This window comes from Ambystoma mexicanum, chromosome 1p, assembly GCF_040938575.1.
Source record: "Ambystoma mexicanum isolate Mex_15411 chromosome 1p, UKY_AmexF1_1, whole genome shotgun sequence".
Taxonomy (NCBI): Eukaryota; Metazoa; Chordata; class Amphibia; order Caudata; family Ambystomatidae; genus Ambystoma; species Ambystoma mexicanum.
Genome location: NC_090921.1, coordinates 183,189,140 through 183,211,531, shown reverse-complemented (window position 1 = coordinate 183,211,531; position 22,392 = coordinate 183,189,140). Strand labels below are relative to the sequence as shown.

General features: G+C 44.6%; 2 protein-coding genes across 2 annotated transcripts in view; one reads left to right on the top strand and one right to left on the bottom strand.

Moving 5' to 3' along the window:
* DNAH2 (dynein axonemal heavy chain 2) overlaps positions 1-22,392 on the top strand; it is a 3,498,763-nt gene that overhangs the window by 2,266,564 nt on the left and 1,209,807 nt on the right. The window contains exon 48 of the mRNA XM_069646273.1: positions 17,680-17,771. Coding sequence (XP_069502374.1) covers positions 17,680-17,771 — 92 coding nt within the window. The remainder of the gene's footprint in view (positions 1-17,679; positions 17,772-22,392) is intronic.
* Positions 1-22,392, bottom strand: part of LOC138567785 (uncharacterized) — an 82,564-nt gene that overhangs the window by 49,402 nt on the left and 10,770 nt on the right. The gene's annotated exons all lie outside the window — the stretch shown is intronic.

Genomic DNA, 22,392 nt, shown 5'->3' with positions numbered 1-22,392 from the left:
GTGCCAGTGAATACTGTGGCCGAGTATTATAATGGTTGAGTGTTAGATATTATTTTTACTCCCTGTAGCCATTCCTGCACTCATAAGCCTTCACTTAAACCTCTCAATGCCTTCCTCTTCATAATAAACTCACACTCGCCGATGGGGAAATAGTACAGAATTGAGAATCACCATATGCGAGAAGCAGGGCAAGAGCTTTCATGCCACGTCAGGCACCTTTATTCTTGCATAGGTGCACACTGTTCAATGTCTGGACACATCCGAAGTATGGCTGAAGTGTTTACAGGCTCTTATGGTGGCTATGAAAAACCAACTTATAGGGCTTTGCAGGAATTTCCACTGCATTAAGCCTTACTCTCACAGTGGTGACGTGACAAGCAGCCAGACTTAATGGGGAGCGGGTGGTCATAGAGTTCAGTTTGTCATCTCGTAGCTGAAGTATTGCCCACACTGTGTGTGAAAAAAATATACTCTTTAGTGTGAAGGTAAAGCGTCAATAAATATACATGTTTAAAGTAAAGAGTTTCTAAAAAGCTCAAATAACCTTTAAAGTCAATAGGTAAAGTGATTATACAGGTCACTGCATATTATCTACTGAATGAAGTTAATGAGATTTACACAGAAATTATAAAATAGCAGGTAGGTTATACAAACTAACTGAATAGCAGGTAGGTTATACAAACTAACTGTGTACCATAACATATACTAGCTCACAATAGGAACATGTATACAGTGATGATTTCCAGGTGCATAAATGTCTCAAGTACTTTAAGGGTGTTTTAGAAGTTCAGAAAGCATTGACCTTATAATCCAATGGAACCAAGTGTACAGTTCAGTTCCTAGTTACAGGGGAAAGTTGGGTAAGTATTGCCATCATAAACGTACGGCAAGGCCGACCAGGCGCAGGTCTAGGGCAGCAGATTGCCAGAGGAGTGGCATTTTATTGAAGTTCATTTTCAATTTACTGGTTGTCATTTTCTAGGATCTATGTGATCACTGTGCCTACCGTAATTTCGAATATGAAAATGTCAATTTCGAAAATTGAGCGTCGCAATGATCACATAGATCACCCTTCCCTGCATCACTCATATTTGGGTACCCGTTAACCCATGCACACTTCAGCGGCACACTTATCTTCTTTCTTGTGCTCGTCATGGTCATGAAGTCAGGGGCACAGGCATGCAGGGGTCGCATGCACAGGAGACCTGGGTGGACACTGTCCTGGCGCCTTTGGCACCAGGATCATGAACAAAAGTAAACAGGAAAATCCATTTAACACCAAAAAGCTATTATTATGGACATAGCACTTCAGATGCATTAACCTTGAACATTCCATCCATTAAGTAGCCCCAAGTATATTCTTGGTTGTGGCTGCTAATGGATTGCCTTCGCACGTGCTCACTCTCTAGGAGTGGCAGGGTGTGGCTGCTAAGCCGGCCCTAATGGGCGTGCCCACGATCTCAGCTATATAAGCTGTCCCGATCCTCAAGAAAGACGCTTTGTGTTATTCTGCACTTGCAAGCAGCGTAACGCTCACCGTCGCCTGAGGTCAGACTCACCTTTGAAGAGCCTGCTTCCTGGACATCCTGCTTCCTGCCAGCATACTTACCAACTGGGGGAAGCTGTTCTTACCTGTACATCTCTTCGGCGAACCAAGTATTCATCTTTACACTTTCCGGAACGCCGAAATCTTCCTCGTGGCACCGCTCTCCATCGTTGACAGCAGCGCCTGCCAGGAAAAACAGAAGACAAGGTTAGACATTGAAAAAACAGTCCGTTTAAGGTTGCGCTTCGCCATACTTCGCGCTTTTTCTTAAACCATCACTTACCTGCTGTCGAACTTTGCGGTAGCATCCATCTCCCATCCGGCTGCGTCTCGTGTCTCACAGCTGCATTGAGGCCGCATTCCCATCTAAGGGAAGCCATCTAAGGGAAGAAAACAGAAGCGAGACATTATTGCAGGCATAAATAGGAGCAACATATAAAGACATTAAACAGAACGAACAGCATCACAAGAGCTCAAGAAAGACTTACCAATCATAAGGAGAAGCATAGTCGCAGCTGGACTAATCCTTATCAGGGATCAGTGAAGGAACTAGATCCCATTAGACACGCCCCTGCCAGAATTAGCAGGACGAAGAGCTTATCTTTCATAATTCACAGGTGAGCTTTATGTGCCGGTGTATGCTCATTTAAACCGTACTTGGGGTGAAGGGTTCGAGAGGTACAACAACTACAGATTGGCGCATTCACACACAGTTATCTCCACATAGAAGCAGTATCCCCATGTACCGCCGCTCACAGCTTTTCTACTGAGGGAGAGGCCTGAAGGGGGTGATTCTAGTTCAGGGAGGACTGCAACCGTACCCCAACGTCTCCGCGGAGACCAAGTGAGCGTAACAGTGCCACCGTCTTTGCTCCCCCTTTAACGTCAGTTCCCTTTCACTAACATGGGTTGGCACTAACAGTGCAGGCTCTTTTTATTTCTCCTTTATTGTCCCCTGCTATCAATGTAAAGGAAGCGGGAGACACCCCCCACGACCTCCAATCCCATTACACTGTTCAGTTTGAGCAGGGAACACCCCTGCAACCCTTGTTCGGTATGATGGGATTCTGTACTTTGGTTACCGCCAAATGTGCATTCAGCATTTTTAATTCATTATTTTCATACAATACGTTTTTTTTATATAAAGCCTATTTTGTTTCTCTGAATCTAGCTGATGCACAACCAAGCGAGTCATTTTGAGCTGTTATTATTCAATCCACACTGTCAGTTAAAGCCTTTGGTGGCCATACTTGTATATATGCTTGATATTTACAAAAGCTTTATTGTTAGGGAGACTTTTGTTTATCCCAAAAAAAGGGAAACGTGTACCAAACCCAGCGTGCTTTAGTTATTTAGTGATTCAGTCATACAACTGTCATAGACATAGATAACGGATATAAAGTTCTTTGGTCATTCTTATCTTCCCAAAATTCTCTTTTACTATGAAAAACAGGAAAAACCTCAATGGTTGTATTGGTGCCACTTCACATTATCTTTGGAGTTCTTTCTAATTAATACACACATACACTGTGCAATCACATTTATATTCAAATATATTACATGCATTTTTTAAACTGTTACAAAAATAAGGGTCAATTTACAATATTAAACGCATGCCTATGCTTAAGTCAAGTCCAGAGTTCCTACAGATGGCACTAAAGTGATGTTCATAATCAAGCACTGGTTTCCCTTCCCGGCCCTGCATTTCAGAGGTCTGTGGCTGCCCAAAAGGTGCATGCAAGAAATAGATCATAGAAAAGTCTAAATGGCAAAGAGTAACCCTGAATGCGCAAGTGCATCAAGAAAACTGTGAACTGATACCCAAGGCCATAGAAGGGTGAGAACAGAAACTGTGTGCCAAATGTACACCCTGTTTCACAACTGTAAAGGTGTCCCATAAAGAGATCCATTCGGCCATCTCTACAGAAGCTGCTCAGTTCTAAGCAGGCAAATGGTATCCAGGCTGGGCTTATCCTTTGATGACATTCTGCTGCACGATCAATACTACCAGGAGAACCAACTGCAAAGTATGTCACACAATGCCATATATAGGTCGTATGGTTAGCATATCGTCTTGCAGAAGATTATAATGTCTTGAGATGTTTCCTCTCCGAGGGCCCTCCTGTAGCGTGAGTTCTAAGGAAATGAGTTCCCTTGTGGCCCTTTGTTTGATGTCTGTTTGGGTAATCCAGTGTCTGATTTATGTGTATGAGAATATGATTCAGACAGGGCGAAGCTCTCTTTGCATTTATCAAAGGTGAATGGTGTGCCAAATTCTCAGAAGGTTGAGACATTTTCTGCAGCCCTCCCCGACTCCAGTTGTTAAAGTTAGCTGACCTCAGGCCCAGGTTAAAGCCATGATTTTGAAAACTGGCAAGCATAGGTTCACACCTTTGGGGGTCCCTTTTTTTTGCCCAATACAAGGTTTTTAAGGTGGTTCTAGTAAAGGCAAGAGTGTTTGTCCAGTATTTACGTGCCGATATATGTAGCAGGGAGCGGAGCGGGGTCAGACGCCTAGCTTGTTCGATGAGTACCCATTTTGTTGGGTTTGAAGGACTGAATCAGGCAAGAATGTTCGTCAATTGTGCTGCGACATAGTAGTTATGGAGCTTATGGGCACCCATTCCCCCCCATTTGGCGGGTCCTGTGATTACCTTTTGTGCAATCCGCGCCCCCTTCCATATAAACTAGGAGACCTGTCTCTGAAGTTGATGGAGTGGTTTTAAGGTGATTTCCACTGGGAGGGTCAAGCATAGGTTTATAGAAATCTAGGCTCAGTAGGTTCATTTTACATGCTGTGTTTCTTCCAATGAGTGAGATCCCTTGGGCTGCCCGTCTCTTGAGGTCCATCCTCCCAGTCATTAAACAGGCGAGGGAAGTTGGCCAAATATAGGCCTTTAGGATTTGCCGCTACGTGGACCTCCCAAGTATTTCATTGTGGTTGTGCTCCATTCCAATGGGCAGGTAGGCCAGAGGACATTTATTGTATCTCTAGTCAGTCCCACCCCCAAAGCTCCTGATTTTGCATAGTTAATAGCAAAGCCTGCAACTCTTTCAAAGGAATCGAGTTTTGCCAGCGCCTTCGGTAAGGAAGATTGGCTATTAGTGAGTGAAAGCAGTATGTCGTCGGCGTAAAAAGATACTTTGTATTGGTCCCTCTTTATCACCAACCCCTCAATAGTGATATTGTTACGGATTAGTTGGGAACATGGTTCCATAATTAGAGAAAAGATTAACGGGGAGAGCCGGCATCCCTGTCTGATCCCGCATGAGAGTTTCTGGTTTACTTTTAGGACTGTTTTTGGGGATCTATAGTTGGCTAGTAGCATTTTACAGATGAGGGGGCCAAAGCGGAAAGCCTCCAGGGCCAATCACAGGAATGACTAATCAGCCCTGTCAAATGCACTGGTTGAATCTAGGGTAAGTAAAGCTAGTTAAGTGTTCTGTTGTTGCTACTTCTATTGAGTTAATGGCTCGCCAAATATTTTCCCCAGTTTTTCTTCCTAAAATAAAGCCTGTTTGGTGGGCGTCAACGATTTTGGGATGTACACTTGCTAGTCTATTTGCCAGCACTTGAGAGTAGATGTTCGCGTCTATATTAAGCAACCAGATAGACCTATATGAGGCACATTCTCTTGGGTCTTTTCACGGCTTTAACAGCACAATAGTGGTGGATTCTTGCATGGATGGGGTTGTGTTGCCCGCCTCCCAAAAGGAGTTCATGAGTTCGGTTAGGGGGCCGTGAGGGATACCTGAAAGAGTTTATAGAATTTTGGGGAGAATCCATTGGGACCCGGAGATTTAGCTTTCAGGGATTTAATTACTGACTCGACTTCCTCTGTGGTGATTGGTAGTTCTAGTGTTTCCATATCCACCACTGATAGACTGGGCAGGGCGGCTTCTACAATATATTGTTCCTGTTGAGCTAAGTTATGGGGGATAGCTGACATAGTGTCAAACAAATGTGACGTTGCTTGGCATCTTCGAATGGATTGTGTCCTCTCACGTATTCCTCTTCTTTGATATTCACTATCCAGTTTCAGCTGCTTCTGAAAAGAAAATTCAGCAGAGCGCACTGCGTGCCGATGGAGTCAACTCTATGTTCCTTCGAAGGGCCTCTGTCTCGAGGATGTCATCATCAAATATATTTATATGTATAGCACGCGCATCACCTGTTGGCTTCGAGAAACATGGCGCGCTTCTTTAGTTCTAATCCCGAAAATGTCTTCTTCCTCAACATATACTACCCTGAAGACCGGGTTCAAGTATGTCCGTGGTGTCTCGGTGTCGAAAACATCGGCCTACTCCAAATGCCAGTCTATGACCAGAAAGGCTCTGAAGGACCGAAAGGGGTAATTGCCAATAGGTAAAACCCCCAAAATATTCCCATCGACTACCTTGTCGAAAAAACCTTCTTGGGATGAGCCGACAAGCAACTCTCCTTGAAGGAAGAATGTGAAAAGATCCAGATCGAGGAGTATCTCCCACCACTCCTCTTCGCTGTTGAGGAAATTGAAAAAGAGGCATCACAGGTCGCCTTCTTCGACATCGTCATCAGACACATCCCCTGAGAGGGTATCTTGTCCCACAAAAGCCTCCACACCGGCCGAATGGGAAGCATTTAGATCAGAAATGCTGAAAATATTTTATAGGCAAAAAACCTCAGCAAGCCATGCTCCTACCGCGCCGTCCAAAGAAGCCAGTAAGGAAAGGGCTCGAGCCAAACCCGGTGTGCCCCTGAGCCTGGGTCGAAGGACAAATCCTCATCGAGAGCCATCGAGGCCTTGATGAGATGAGAAATAAACTAATTATTATTCGAGTCATAGGTCGAAGCATAAGTCGAGATCGAGGTCATCGACGCCAGCTGCGCCCTCAAAACCGGCGGCACAATCGAGACCAGCTGTGCCATCGATGCCGGCTGCACCATCAACGACAGCCACCCCATCTAACCCAATGGCACCCATCAAAGTCGAAAAAGATGTCGGTAAAGGTTTCGACGACTCCTCGAGCGTCAAGTTCACAATTTCTTAAGCCTTCGATGCCTATTCCAGACAAAACATATATTCCTTTACCAAGGATGTATTATTTCAAATCTCTCAGCTCAATTTATGAGGAGAATGAGCCCATCAGATTATGATGCACCATTTGGCCTTCAATATGGTACACCAAATGTGACTGAGAGTTTTATTTCTGAGTCTAGATTACAAAATCTTTATGACAATTTGCAAACAGCCAGTGGGGTAGACACCTCACCAGAGGTAGAATTTGGTAGACCTGAAGCTGGTGTGCATGCAGATGCACCATATAGACAATTAATGTCTAAAGATATAGACTACTTGTGGTGGAGTAGGCATACCCTCACCTATGAGCAGGATGTTCTAACTTACATCCTTGATAAGGGTCCGCAAATAGATCCCATTTTACCATTTCACATCTCTCTCCAAAAAAGGATGGCAGCAAATTGGGAAACACCAGAGTCTAATCCGGCAGTAAACAAAAACCTGACGAAAAAATACTGCCCATTTAGTAGTGACTCCAACTACTTACCAGAACACCCCACCCCACTCCAGAGAGTCTGGTGGTACAGGCAGCTACTGCAACTTAAAAGCAGGCAGCTTATCCAACTATCCCTCCAAGTAGTAGATGCATGGGCAAGGAAGGTATTTTCTGCAGGGAGCATGGCTCTTAAATCAGCCAATTCTACGTGTGCTCTAGCAAACTTCTCATTCACTCTATGGGACTGTATTTCCATGGTGGCAGAGCACATTCCTGAACAAGAGGAAAGAGACAGGTTCTTGGCTATTGTTACAGACGGCAAAGAAGCCATGTGCAGCACCGTAATACACAGATTTGAATGGATGAGGAAGTTGGGATAAGCGCCGGATGTGCAGTCCAGACTCCTTAACATGCCTTTTGACGAGTCTCACCTTTTTGACAACAAGGCTGACAAAAGCCTTGAAGTTGCATTGCTCGAAGGCGGCAGCCTCAGCCCTTTCGCCCCAATGGACAGGGGTAGATGTTTTCGCTACTACTCCTCAGTTGGAAGAGCGAGAGGAATGGCTGGTCCAAGAGGCCAAAGAATATTCCCTGATAGTAGACGAGGGAGAGGTGCAAAGCCAGTTCAAGCAGGGGCATCCTTACCAACAACCACTGCATGAGCCACCTCAAAACATCTCTGAGGTCTTGAGTCACGAAACACCAGTGGGAGGCAGACTGTCTCAGCATCTGAAAAAATGGTGAGACATTACTTTGGATGCTTGAGCATTGGAAACCATAGCCCAAGATTACTGCTGCCCCTTCCTTCGGATACCTCATAACCATCCACCGGGGAGCCACTCTTTGATGGTTCCAGATCCGCTCCTTGTTCAGGAAATGTTGACCCTGCTAGAGAAAGGCACTATCGAACCTGTACCTATAGCGGAGAGGAGCAAGCGATGGTACTCGCCATATTTCCTAATACCCAAGAAAGACAGAGGACTGAGATCCATCTTCGACTTGAGATACTTGAACAAGTTCTTCAGGAAGGACATATTCAAGATTGTCACACTTACTCGGATCCTTCAGGACCTCCAAATCTAGGATTGGATGGTGCCATTGGACCTTCAGGATGCTTACATTCATGTGCCAATCCATCTCAAGCACAGAAACTACCTGAGGTTCGCCATTGTCGGTTCTCATGATCAGTTTCGAGTCCTACCTATTGGGCTGACCTCCACACCATCTGGACGATTGGCTGATCAGGGCGTGTTCTCCCGAACAAGTTCTGGATCATCTCAACGTCACTTGCCACTCTCTTCTCAGACTGGGCTTCTCCCTCAATTGCAAAAAGTCCCATATGACATCTTCTCAAAAACTCCAGTTCATCAGGGCTGTACTGAATACATCCTTGGGAAAGAGCTTGCCACCCGAGGTGAGGGCTCATGACATTCTGAAGATGGTCTCCAGATTTCAGGCTGCCTAGCATCTCCCGGCCTTTGATTCTTTGAGGTTGGTTTGCCTCATGGCATCCTGCATTTTTCTGGTGCCAGAGGCTCGCCTGAGAATGAGATCCCTTCAGTGGGCTCTCGGGGCACAATGGTCTCAATTCTCGTGCAACATGTCAGACCTACTTCAGGTTCCAAGCAGGGTCGCACAGGATCTTCTGTGGTGGGCCTGCGAGGACAACATTCTGAAGGAAGAATCTTTTTTGGCAACCTGGGCTGGAGAAAACAGTAGTGACTGACGCCTCACTCACTTGGTCAGGGAGCCCACGCCAACGATCTCACAATCGGTGGTCATTGGTTTCCATCAGAGTCCAAACTACACATCAATCTTTTGGAGCTGAGGGCCGTTTCTGCCCTCTGTACTGGGAAATAATGTCCTGGTAGTGACGGCTAAGATCCATGTACTATCTCAACAAGAGAGGATGTGTAGGTCACTACAACTGTGCAGAGAGGCAATGCAGCTCTGGTACTGGGCAATTCAAGAAGGAATCTCCCTATCAGCAGTTCACCCAGCTGGAAAAGAGAACACAGCGGCAGACGCACTTAGCAGGCAGAGCACAGTCTCCCCCAAATTTCCTCCAAGAGGAGCTCTAGAAGATGCGTTTGTGGTGGAGTTGGGATTTCTACTCCAGTATGTGTTTCCTCCTGTTCCCGTCATTCCTCAAGTGATCACGAGGTTGAGAATGTTTGAGAAACACATGATCCGAATTTCCCCGGATTGGGCCAGGATGATGTGGTATCCGGACCTTCTGGACGTGTCCATCTGCCCTCCAATACGTCTTCCACTGAGAGAGGAGGGGAGATTTCACAGATTTGATCCACGTAGACCTCTAAGCTTCTACATATCTAGATTATCCAAACTTTGTATTGATGATCAGCTTTTTATAGGCTATACAGGTCACAAACTGTGTCAGGCTGTGACTAAACAGACCTTATCCAGATGGATCAGATGGCAATTTCAGAATACTACAAGCTGGCGTGCAAGGATCCTCCAGAAGGTTTAAGGGCTCATTCCACCAAGGGCATGCCTCCCTCTACAGCTCTGCAAAGGGTTGTCCCGATCAAAAACATTTGTGAGGCAGCTACTATACACACGTTCACAAAGCACTACTGCCTTGTGTCTTCCCTCGGTCAAGATGGAAGCTTTGGAAAAGCTGTCCTCCTTTCGGTTCATGGAAACCATAAATAACTAAATTCTTACTCTCACCACCGAAACAAACACTGCTTTGGGTGTCTATCAAGGATGAGGAACACGTGGGAGGACACATTCCATTCGAAGAACAAGTTACATACCCCTGATAATGTTCTTTCGTCTGGCTGTTCCTTCCACATATTCCTTATCGCCCCCCCAGCTTACCCCACAGTAGAATTTCCCATGATATTACAGCTTTCGCTCCTTCAAAGCTTAGTACGGTCAAACCCGTGCTTATGCCGGTAGTTTCTACTGTCTGAAAAACAGAACTGAAGCCAATCAGCACTGGCGTGCTATATATACCTTTGATGATGTCATCCTCGAGACAGAGGCCCTCGAGTCGACTGCATCGACGCACAGCACCCTCTGCCGTATACTTTTTATGAGGCATCTGAAGCTTGATATTAAATATCAAAGATGAGGAATACGTAAGAGGAACATCTATTCGAAAGAACGTTACCAGGGGTAAGTAACTTGTTCTTCTGAATATTGTCAGGACTGGCAGGGGTGGGTGTCTGGTAAGTGGAGTTGGCCTGTGGTGATGCATAGAAAGGAGGGTGTTTTCACAAGGCTAAACATTACATGCTTCCCAGGCTAAGATGTTGGAATGTTGGGTTCATCTGATTGGTTGGGAGTACAATGGTCTGGGTACTTGGCTGGTGCACAGGGTTCTATAACTGCCTTTCTTCTAGAGAAATTCAGAGACAGGTTGTGTTATTTATAGTTCCTTAATTTAGGCCCTATCCAGAGTCCTGAAAGCTCTACCAAGAAGTAGGAAGACATCAGAAGTTGAGAGAGTATTATTCTTAGAAGACCACGGTTGGGAGCGTTTCAATTTAAATATCAAAAGCTAGAGGAAACATCCAAGTTAACCTAGCTGTTCATTCTGAAGATCTAAGAAGGAAGTTACTGTATATTTCATTTAAGAAACATGTTGTGAGATAGTCCAAAACAGGCAACAGAAGTGCTGAACTGTTTTATAGCATACCATATTGCAAATAAGTAGGAGTTTAATATTTAGTACAAGCGCCTAGTGCCAAAGTCATGCAATGCAAGTAGCAGAAGTGTAAGCTGTGCGTGAGAGAGCAGAGTGTGGTTTACAGTTTTCTCCGACACGGCACGTAACTCTGAAGAAGTTGCCATTGTAAACTTGTTAATGCGTGAAGCGCATGTGAATTAACCACAGGGGGTGTGGCAGCCTTCATTCGAAAGCAATGCGTCGAGCTGCAGGCGCAACGGGGGTTAAAGTTTCATGCGCATGTCTCTTTCCTTACATCCATGCGGTGAGGCAAACTAACAATGTGCGCAACTTTGCACAGATCGCAAAGCACGGTAATAAACAAAGCGTGTGTCAAAATAAAGACAGTGAAGTGCGGTGAGCCAGCAATGCGCATGTGTTTAAGCACCAGGTTATTCACAGCGCGCGTACCTAGAAGTCTCAGTGGCTACGTGTTGTTTCCTGATGCAAACTGCAGCAAGTGAATACTCTTTTCACAGACATTCGCAAGTAAAGTAATTAAAGAGGTGTTAATGGTAGTAGAAAGAGGACGACGTTTGCAACAGAGGAAACACAAGATTAAGTGTTCATTTGTTGTGTTCAACGTTGTTTGAGTTTAAAGCAGAAATCTTTGGGGAAAAGAACACTGGACAAATAGCATTTGCAAGTGAAAAGAAGAAGACAATATTTTCTATTAGTAAATGCAAGTAGTTTTAAAGATATTGGTTTAGTTAGTTAATGCAAGCAGTTTAAAAGACATTAGCTCCAGCAAATATGTGCAAGATGTTCTAAAAGGCAAAGTTAAAGCTACTATAGCTAGTGTCTAGAAGTATTCTTACTCAAGTTTCTTAAAGTGCATCCAAGGTCAAGTATTTCTTCTAGAAGGATCGAGTAGAGCAGAAACAGATCACGCAGTAATAGTAGCTGAAGAGACTAGAATAAGAACTCACCTATTCTAGTGCAATACATTCTGGGTTTACAAGAGTCAGTCATTTAGAAAATATTCTATGTGACAAAACCACGCCTCCAGCAAATAGCAGAGGTTGAGCAGGTAACAGATATGTAATTACAATTGTTTTCCTAATGCATAGTTCCTACACAGTGTATATGTAACCAGGTGTATTTGTTTCACTACAGATACCAGAGACGGGGCAGAAGGTAGAGAGTCTGCCGTATCTCTCTTATTATTTTATCCACTACCCCTTTCCCTTCCTTGGCGTTCTCAACTCAGCTGTAAACATAGGGTTGAGCGGGGAACTCTCCTGGTAAGGGTCTGTGGGATCAGCATCAGCTCCTGTGGATTCCAGCAAGCCAGTCCTGACAAATATTGAGCTACGCCCTGTCAGTCTTTCAGGCTTATAATCAGATCTGCATGCAGGCTTTTACTAGTTTCCTAACCAGAAATGTGTTAGCTTTGTTGCCGTTAGTGTAATCACTTTGTTTGGTTTGTTTCAGGGTTTGAGTGGTTTCTTCTGCAAAATGGGCTTCTAATTTGTTGCGGGCAATGCATAGGGCTTGTGCTGCTTTGGGGGACAAGCCTGTCTTATGGTTTTGTACAGCAGCCACAATTCTGTCTTCCAATACTTCTTTAGCCTTTAATCTGTGTCTTTTATAAGCCGCCACCTGGCTATCAGTTCCCCTATTATAACCACTTTCATAGCCTCCCATCTGGTGGCAATCGAGTTGGGCCGGACAGGGTTTTCTCAACAGTAGTTATGGATGGCTTTGGTTATTACATCTCTCAGTGCCATGTCATTCAGCATTTGGTCGTAGAGGGTCCATTGTGGTCTTGGTGGGGGAGTCATTGTTGTGAATGCGGGCTGTTAGGATCACTGGAGGATATCAGTACCTCAGCGGTATAGGGCAGGAGTTGGGGGCTAGTCAGCAATTGGTTCATGTGGGAGGAAGTACGATGTACACAAACATGGAATAAAACAATACTCTTTGGTTTCTCGGTTTAGGACCCTCCATGAGTCCACCACACTGAGAGACTTAAAGAAGTGGAGCAGGCCAGGTCAAGTTTAAAGTCTCTCAGTGCCGGTTGGTGAGATTTATCAGCCTGGGGGTGTGGAACCCCATTGAAATCTCCTTCTATCACCACCTGACCCTCAAGGAATGGAAGTAGATTGAGCTCCAAGTCTGTTAAGAAGAACTCCTGTCTTTTATTAGGGGTGTAGACTGAAACCAGGGTATACAATTGGTTGAACAGCTTACCTTTGATGCCAATGTTTCGCCCTTTGGGGCTGTTGAGAACCTCCAATTCTGTAAATGGAATCCCTCTGGCCAGTAGGATTTGTGTGCTGCCTTTCCTGGAGCCGCTGGTCTCCAGGAATTGTCTTGGGAAAGCTCTGCTGCATAGACATGGAAACTATGCAGTGACCAAGTGAGTTTCTTGAATGTGTACTACTGAGCTGCCCAAGTCATTTAGAAGTCGGAGTGCTGATCTGCGCTTGTTGTGAGAGTTCAGGCCTTGTATGTTAAGAGTCACAAAGCAATGTTTTTGATGGGGAGAAGCGGCCTCCTGTGGATCTGTCCAGCCCGCCGGAGGGAAAGGATTCAGGCTCATTTGCTCTTCAGCTGCCATCAAGTATCATAAACTTTCCCCATTTTTGTTGCAATTGTGTTTTTAACTTTTGTAAACCAAAATCAAAATTAAATTGAAAAACTAGAACATAACTGGGCCTATTAGCCATTTGGCCATTGAGCGTATGCACACTCTAGGCTGGTGTATGCCATGTGGGGTCCGATATCCCTCAGTGCCTCATCGTCGGGAGCCAAGGAGGGCCTTTCTAGGATATGTGGCAGTAGGGTATCTGTAGTTATGTCTGTGGGTTTCATTTATGACTGTTGTGGAGTCTATACTGGTTTCCGTCCCTTCGCCATCTTCACTCAGGTGTTACGTCATGGGTTTGGGCCTTCTCCCATTCCCCCCAATAGGCGAGGTGGATGTGAGGTCTTTGTCTGTGGTCGAGGGTCCCCCTGTCAGGATACCCTCATCTTCTTCCAAGGAATTCATTATTTGTGTCTGACCCACATATGTGAATTGGAGGGCCGCCGGGAACAACCAGCAATATTTTATTTTCCGGTTTTGGAGGAACGTTGTCAGGGGTTCGAGTGCCCTTTGCCTTGGTACCGTTGCTGATGCCAGGTCCTGGTAGATTTGGATTGGTGCCCCTTGGAAGATTAACTCGCCCTGCAGTCGCATCGCTGCCATGATCTCTTGTTTGGTGGAGGAAAAGTGAACACAGGTAATCACGTCTGGAGGGTTTTCTGTGGATGCTCCTCTGCGATTCCGCAGCCTGTGGGTACGTCTAGAAGCAGCATTGCCTTATCGCAGTCTGGGAGGAGCATTTGGAATAGGCAGCTCTCGTAATCCTGCAGGGCTTGATCTGAAACCGAGGTAGATACCCCTCTAATTCTCACATTATTTCTCTGGGACCTGTTTTCGATATCCTCCTGCCTGAGCATCATGCCTTTGTTCTTCTCTTCCACTACCTGGATCTTCCTCCGTAGGTCTGTCAGTTGCATTGCATGGTCCAAAGTTTGATCTGCTGTTCCACTGACCCTGTGCTCCAGCTCCTCCATTCGATTGTCAAAGCTCCACCCTAGACCAGATTTCCATCATACAATTCCAGAATTCAGATTTGATGTCCACCAGGAGAGATTGAATGTCTTCTTTCGTGGCCCATTGACCTACTGGTCTCTCAGGTGAGTGGGTCAAGGAGCGTCCCGTCTCTGGTTTCTTGCCTTTATTGTGCGGCTGCAACAGGATGGCTATGTGTTGTTTTTTTGGAGCTTTTGCTGCTTGGCCAAGGTGATGGGAGTCAGCGTTTCCTACGTAGGTCAGGAAGCTTAAGGCACTCTGGATGTGTAAATGTGGCCGTTGCTCAACCTCTTCTCTCTGTCCATGGTAACTGGGCTCTAGGTGGGCAAAGAGAGCGTCCCTGCAGTGAGGAGGGCAGCTGAATCACAGCTTACCGAGTTCAAGTTGTTGTACCTAAATTGCAGTTGCTAGGGTAAGTAATTATCTGTTCCCACCTCCTGTAGCCTTCATATTAATGCGCCCACTGTTCCTGTTCATCGAGTAGTGGGGGGGAGCAGTGACCGTACAGGCCGGAGATATGTGCTTTGCGGACTAATGGTAGGGCTGGGAGCAGCTTACTGCTGTGTAAGTGAGGAAAAAAACGAGGATCCAAAGGTAGGGGCCCTCCCGTCCCCTGCACTCTTTTCAAAATCCATCATTTGATGGTTCATCAATGTCAAATAAATTCAACTTAATCATTCCATTGTGTTTAGAGTTACATAAATAATGAGAAAAATCACTTGTAAGTTTTTGTAAAAAGAAACCAAACAGGTTTTTAATTTGCAATTAACAATCAGTTCACACTTAGATTCTGAACCGAAAAAGAGCTAAGATAACTGTCAACAAAGTGATAAGTAATGGTAGTCCATGTATACAATTGAGTAGTGGCTGACGCGTTTCGGGAACAATATCCCTTCTTCTTGAGCCAAGCAGGTTTAAACTGTACAAAATACATGAATAGAGAGCGTTTCAGTCCTTTCAACTATAATCACGTTGAAGTCACGTACATAAATAGAACATAAATAGAAGAATAAACAAAGGTCAATCAAGAATTATACTTCCAAGTCTAAAGGAACTTAAAGGCTGCTAGTACAGTGTACCCTGATTAGAGGGGCCGTCAAAGTGGCCAGTGCGCATAAACAGGCTCATTACACGTCCCAAGAGTGGAAAATTACAATTCAAAGTGTGCTTCCAAACCAAAATACAACCATATTGCCTGCTAAAAATACCTTAAGTGTGAAGTAGGTGAGAACTGTATCGTCCCCGGCAATGGTTGAGGAGAATGTGTTCCAAATCTTAACACACCAATTTATATCGAGGCTCCTATCCTGAATGCGGAGCGCCTATAATACAAAATAAGAGGTATGGCAATGACCCGCATGATCAAAGTACCTGCAATAGGATATATATTGACATCATATAAAAAGTGACTTTATAAATCTAAATGCTAATCATGAGATTCTGCATAGAGTTTTTAGTCAAAATGTATCCATGACACCGTACAAGAGGTACAGACGCAAGGTCAAAATTTAAATCTGCCCGGGACCCCGTCCCAATGCCTGCTTACTTCAGCATTATCTGCCTTGACTGTGTGCATTCACTCCGGTAGCCACACTTCCTCTTGGGGGTTGATGGAAGAGTCCCAGGGTGTACACACGGGCGGGGAGCGTTTTCACTCCCCGTCCTCTGTGGCTGACGTCATCATGCCTAGCATTGTTCCGAGCAGGCTCCATGTCACGTTGGTGATATCGGGGCTTATGTGGCGGTTCCTAGTCGCTGCTCTCTCCAGGCTTCCCCCAGGGGTTTCTCCTACAGCTCTGCTGCACCTTGGTGCAGACTCGCCTCCATTTTTCGCAAAGTTTTGCGGGATTGCTGTGCTCCCCGCGAAGGCTCTCAGAGAAGCAACCGCATTGCTGGTGCTTCAAGCCACACCTCCTTGGTGTTGATTTTATCATTCACCTCACAGTTGGGTACTGAGTTCAGAATTGGGGAATATTTTTTTCCTTGCAGTTTTGCACACTATCCATTGTACGGTTCCTGAATGGGGAAATGCCAAATCTCCCTGGGGGTTTCTTTCATCTAGATTGAACAAGCTAGTGCCTTCACTCCTTTTCCAGTAATTCATAGAGCGCCACCGATGTTGAAACTTAACTAATGGGGTCTGGGGCTATAATGATACTGATTGCTCCAAAATTGCCATGTCGGTTTTGGTCCTCCAACCTGCTGAAGAACTACTTTGTTGAGCAAGGTTGAGATGATGTGTTGATGAGAAGAATTTAACTAGAAAACGTAAAATACTATGGATGTTTTTTTGACATTGGCATTCCATAAAAGCATTCATCCTTTGTCTGCTTCTATTAATAGTATGTACTTCATGGCCTTAGGGCCATTGTGACCTATTTGAACAGTGGCCAGAAAGTTTGTTCTTTTAAGAATTAGACTGTTAGGTGTCCGTTTTATGGTCTTCTTTGTCCCCTTGTTAGGTAGCAGATTCCTTGGAGGGATTTGACTTGGATTGCCTTCAAAGGTATTCTTTTGTGCCTATGGCTTCCTGTAACATTAACCTTTTTTGGTTGCTGTAATATGATCTGCTAGGTGAGTAAGCAGGTTGTAGTAGGTATTAGCCTGTAAGGAACCTTATTCAGTTCCATATTGATTAGGTCTTTGGTAAGCTTTACTTGCTGGACCTCTCCTCCAGACTGGAGGTTCTGCATTACTTGTTTGCTTGAAGCACTAAGCTATGCCCCACCCCCAGCATTTCATTCTTTGTAATATATCGCAACAGTTGCTGAGGGAATCACATAGCAGGATGCTAGAGTGATGATTCAGGTGCTCTTAGTCCGTAGTGCACAATCCTTCCCAACTACAGCACCTCAGTCCCCTTGTGCGTATGCCATAGTCACCACATTACCGGTTGGTGCAAAACACATGTACTGGCAGTTCAGCATTTGTGACTATATTCGTGGGGGGGGTGTTCTGGCACTTGGAAGGATGTTTGCGACTAAGTATTTTCAATGCTATAATAGAGCGTTTATAATGTAAAGAGCAGTTTCATGTCCTAGCCTATAGCTGGAGCAGGGTTCCAAACAAGTTGTTAAAGAGAGGGAGATAAGGACCAAAAATACCTGGGTAACTGTGAAGGTGATCTTTCATTTTTCTACCTTTGTCTTTTCATGCTTTTAACATGGTATCACAATTTATCAACAGTTTGTGAGCTGCGCTGATAGCTAGTGCGTTATGGACAACTAATGCTGCAAACAACTGGACTCATTGTGATCACTTAATGTATGCTTGCGACTGACAGAAACTGTAGAGAAAATATCTTCAGTCCAGATGATGATGATCGATTCATTGTTTTCTTCTATTCCTTTCTCTTAGGACACTGTCTATGAATACTTTGTTGACCCTAAGAGCAAAACCTGGGCCACCTTCGAAGATACGCTACCAAAGGGTTGGAGGTACCCAGCCAAGTAAGTAATGTTGCCTCTTGTGAGCAGAATGCATGTAAGTGTCCATTAAGGTTCCGAGTCATTACATCTCCCTAAAAAACATTGTTGGGACCAACTGTAGGCACTGTAAAAGTCAGCTATATATCAATACAGTAGCTACACTCAAAAGTTCAGCTACATTCAATACAGTGGCTATACTAAGAAATGCAGTCACATCCAGTACAGTTGCTATACTCAGAAATTCTGCTAGATTCAATATAGTAGCTATACTCAAATAATCACCAAAATGTTACCCACTGGCTATACTTAACATGCACCTTATTTCAATGGCGTGGCTAACTATGTAAACGTGTGGAGAAAGTACTGCATAGTGGAGAATGTTTCCCCAACAATGTTCTTTCCAGGTGATATAACGACTAGAGGCCGTCCGTAAACACGTAGAATGTTTAGTGATAGTAAAAGACACCCACATGCGTATCTCACCCCACAGTTGGCCCTTTCTTATCGAGGAGCATTGGAACTAGTGTTGCTCGCCCAAACTCTGACTTGTTTATTACCTTAAACCATTTTAATACTGTTTTATCCATGCTCAAGCTGTTTTTTTCTCTCTGCAGAGCATTTCGACACCATTTTAGGCCTATTTAGCCCACTCCTTAAGAGATTCTGGCTTCTCCAACATTGGAATTTTCATGGCTTTACATGCTTTGAATATTCTGCAGTGTTTTATTATATTTATATATGGTTGATTTGTGTAGCGCCCACCACACTATGAGATTGCTTGGTGGCTCCAGTTCATGGCTTTTTTTCCAACAAAATCCTTAATGAAAAATAAACCACTGTCTTACAGCAACAACCTTTCATACACTATCCTATTCATCTCATTTAGGACATTTCTTTATCAGCCAATTAGATGAGTATGACTTGGGCTCCACCCACAGAGACCATCTTATGATTCATTACTGCATATCATGCGCTAGGAAGTCCTCGGGTTCCCCTCTTGTTCGTTAAAGTCTGCTGAAGGTAGAATTGCTTGTAAGAAACATTGAAAGTGCCACTTAATGCCTTTAAATAAGATGCTTTATATGTATTGGGTTTACCATTAAATATTGTGTTATGTGTTGATAACCGAGGAGGAAAAACCCTGTCAGAAACTCCATCAGGGCCTTCTTCCTCGGTGGAATGTACTGGCCTTCTCCACTGTTCACACTGGCAGAAGCAGTTATTCCCTAAACAATCTTTTTCCTACTTGAAATACCTGTGACCATTGGAAGATTTATAAAGAATACCCTTGTTAGGAGTGCCAACACTCAGGTACATAGACTCCCTTCCATGTTTATCCTAGCCTCTGGTGAAGAGTTTCATGTCGGGTTTGCAAATGTACATTGGGATGAGAGATACCGTGACTAGGGTTCACCGAAGATTCTTTCTGCGCTCGCATTTGTTGTTCTGTGTTGTCTCTTTTCCTAGGAGCTGTAATTTACAGTCAGTTACTGGCTGCCCCTCAAACATTAATCAATGGCAAAGGGGCCAGAGGAGCATATCTCTACTTGAGTGACCTCTTTATGTGAAACGTCTGAAATATTAATGAAAACTGCTAATATTCGAGTTCTTTGCTGTGATGGGTCATATGGATTTTAAAGCCAAGGTCACAGCAGAGTTCACAGCAGCTGATTGGTTAATTTGTGAATGAAAGGGTCAACTAAATATAAAGCTGGCGGATTGTTTGACAAACAGAAAATATAACTTTGAGAAACTTCAAATGTTATTAACATAATGCAGAACAGCAACCCGAGTGTCTGTTGCGAGCAATGAAAGAAGCAGGTGCCTATTATTGATAATACAACCAATCCACAGGAATGAATACGGACCTCACAAGTGAATTCTGTGACTTGCAGTCAGGCACTTTATTTTTTAAACCTTTATTTGTAGGATCGTCATACATCGAGTAAATCTCTATAAAGTACTGCAATGATAATACAGAGTGCACTTATACATACACAGCACAATCTTGAATTGAGTGGCAGCGATATCTGCATGCCCAATGCTTGCAGTTTCAGAGTTAGAGTCAGTTAAATATAGTCTGAGCGGAGCCCAAATGTCCTTAGGGCGGCATGCAGGGGATACAAACAAGGTGAATCTCTCCTCACATTCATTGATGTAAACTTAATTCCCGCAGCCAGTCCTCACAGCTTGTTGCTTGTTTGGATTTTCAACATTTTAAAATGCATCTTTTAGCAACTGCACATGCAACATTAAAAAATCATCTCGTAATCTCCAAAGCTTTCCCAATGTCCCCAAGCAGGTATTTGATTGGGGTAAGGGAAGATGGAGTATCCAACATATCGTCATTTGCATCTGCCATTCTGCCCCCAAAATGTCATGACCGGGGGTCACGCCCAGTACATATGAAAGGCGTCAGCATGTGGACCCCTGCACTTGAAGCATGCACCGGCATCATCTGGGGAGAATTTAGCCAATTTAACAGGAGTGTCATATAAGTGTTTCAATACCTTAAATTGTATCACCCTTAGCCCAGCATTCATAGACACTGCCTTCGTCAGTTGACAACATTTGCTCCATTTCCCATCACCTATTGAAAACCCTAAATCTCTTTCCCAAACATCTCTGATGGTGGTGTGAGAAGGAAGATGAGACTGTATCAGCTTATAGACCCTGGACACCCCACATCTCTGATGGTGGTGTGAGAAGGAAGATGAGACTGTATCAGCTTATAGACCCTGGACACCCCACACTGTGTGCCATCCATTGATAGTAAGGCGCTAATACAACCATGCGTCTCAGGTTCAACTGGAAAGGAAGGCCATTTTATGCAAAATGTGGCCTGCATGCAATAGTATTGGACCACTCGCAGTGGGACACCCCCCAATTTACTGACAAAATCATCTTGGGACACAAAATGCCCATCTGGGTACATGTCAACTATTTTCATTTGTCCTGAGGCGTCAAGGGATTTCTTAAGCACCTTGTCATATTTGGGGGAAATAACAGGATAATTCCACATGTGGACTTCCCGATTATAGGCTATCTCTACACCAACCTTCTTGAATATCCCGGCCAAGCATTAACTGTAGTTCTAACTGGATCAAAGGTACAGGAGTCAACGTACCTCTTGTTGAATATGACCAACCGGAGATCAGTGGGGGTTGCCCTGTATCTCTCTAATGGTATGTGAACGGCCGGGTCACTAGTTGTGTACCAGTACCCAGCGAAGTGGGATTGGGAGGCCAAATAGTAGAGTTCAAAATCGGGTGCCGCCAAGCCCCCTATTCATATGGCTCGGTCAGCTTCTGCCAACTAATACTTGCCACCCGGAGCCCCAGACAAACATAGAGGCCAATGGCTTCAGCCTAGTGAAAAATGCCCGTCTGGGCCTCATGGGGCCATTTCCAAAGGAGTATAGCAACTTCGGGAGCACCACCATCTTCAGTAGAGCTACTCGCCCAAATAAAGAAACTGGCAGTTTTGCCCAAAGCGCCAGCTTGGTAGTCAGTTGCTGTAAATAGGATTCATAGTTAACATAGTATAGTGATTGTCGACTCCCGGACACCATAAATCCCAGATACCTGAAGTGTAAGGGTGACCATCAAAAGATCCCAGGTTCTGACGGCTGAGCTGTAGATGGTGTAATGGGAAATAGTTCAGATTTAGAGTTGTTTATTCTGTATCTGGAGAACTGATGGACGTCCCGGATAATTGGGGATAAGTTCTGCTCCCGGTCTCCGACATACGTATGTATTAACTAATATGATTGGGTTACCAGCCACTTCACCCCACACTATTACATAGCGCCTTTGATAGTCTATGCTACTCTTTGAAATCCGGAATCCTAGTGAGTGATGTATAAGGGTAAGAGCACCCAGCGATTGCGAGGAATCATCTGTGTAAAATCTCTGTGGACCCCATTTCCGGGCAAAGGATTCATTCACCCTCCCCAAAGCATGTGTCTCCTGGAGTACCAGCTCTTAGGCCCATGTCTTGCCACATATTAACTGATCTTCCTTGTTTAACCGGGTTATGAAGCCCACGGACATTCCATGTCAACAGTTTGATGTGCAGGCAGCTCTCCCCTCCCCCGAGGGTCTATACAGCTGCTATACTTGGCACACTCTATTGACATAGGGATACGCTTGTATTTAACCTACATGTAGTTGCTCTCAATGTGACCATCACATTTTTCAATTTTAAAATCCCCATCCACCTCAGCTCCGCCCATCCTCACCATTCACCCCAACATGACAGTGTTACCCCATGAAACATTAGTATAAACCAGCGGGAGGTGCAATACGAACAACAACACACACTAAGCACCATGCATCAAAACACATAGTGGCCAACAGGGTATTACTGTTTCAGACACAGCAAGAAACTTTGACCCAACCAATAACAATAGGACCCATTCCAATCATTAATTGATGGCCCTGTCTGTCAGGCTGCCCCATCATTATGCCCAGCATCTACACCACCAGGATTAACTGTAACGGGATAGACTGTTCAATGTATGATGTAGCGTTCTCTGAAGACTTTCAAAAAGTGTGCCCTTCCAGCATGTTGAATGCACAGCTTTGCAGGACACATCATAGCATATTGTATCTGCCTATCTCGCAGAAGACTCTTCACATGG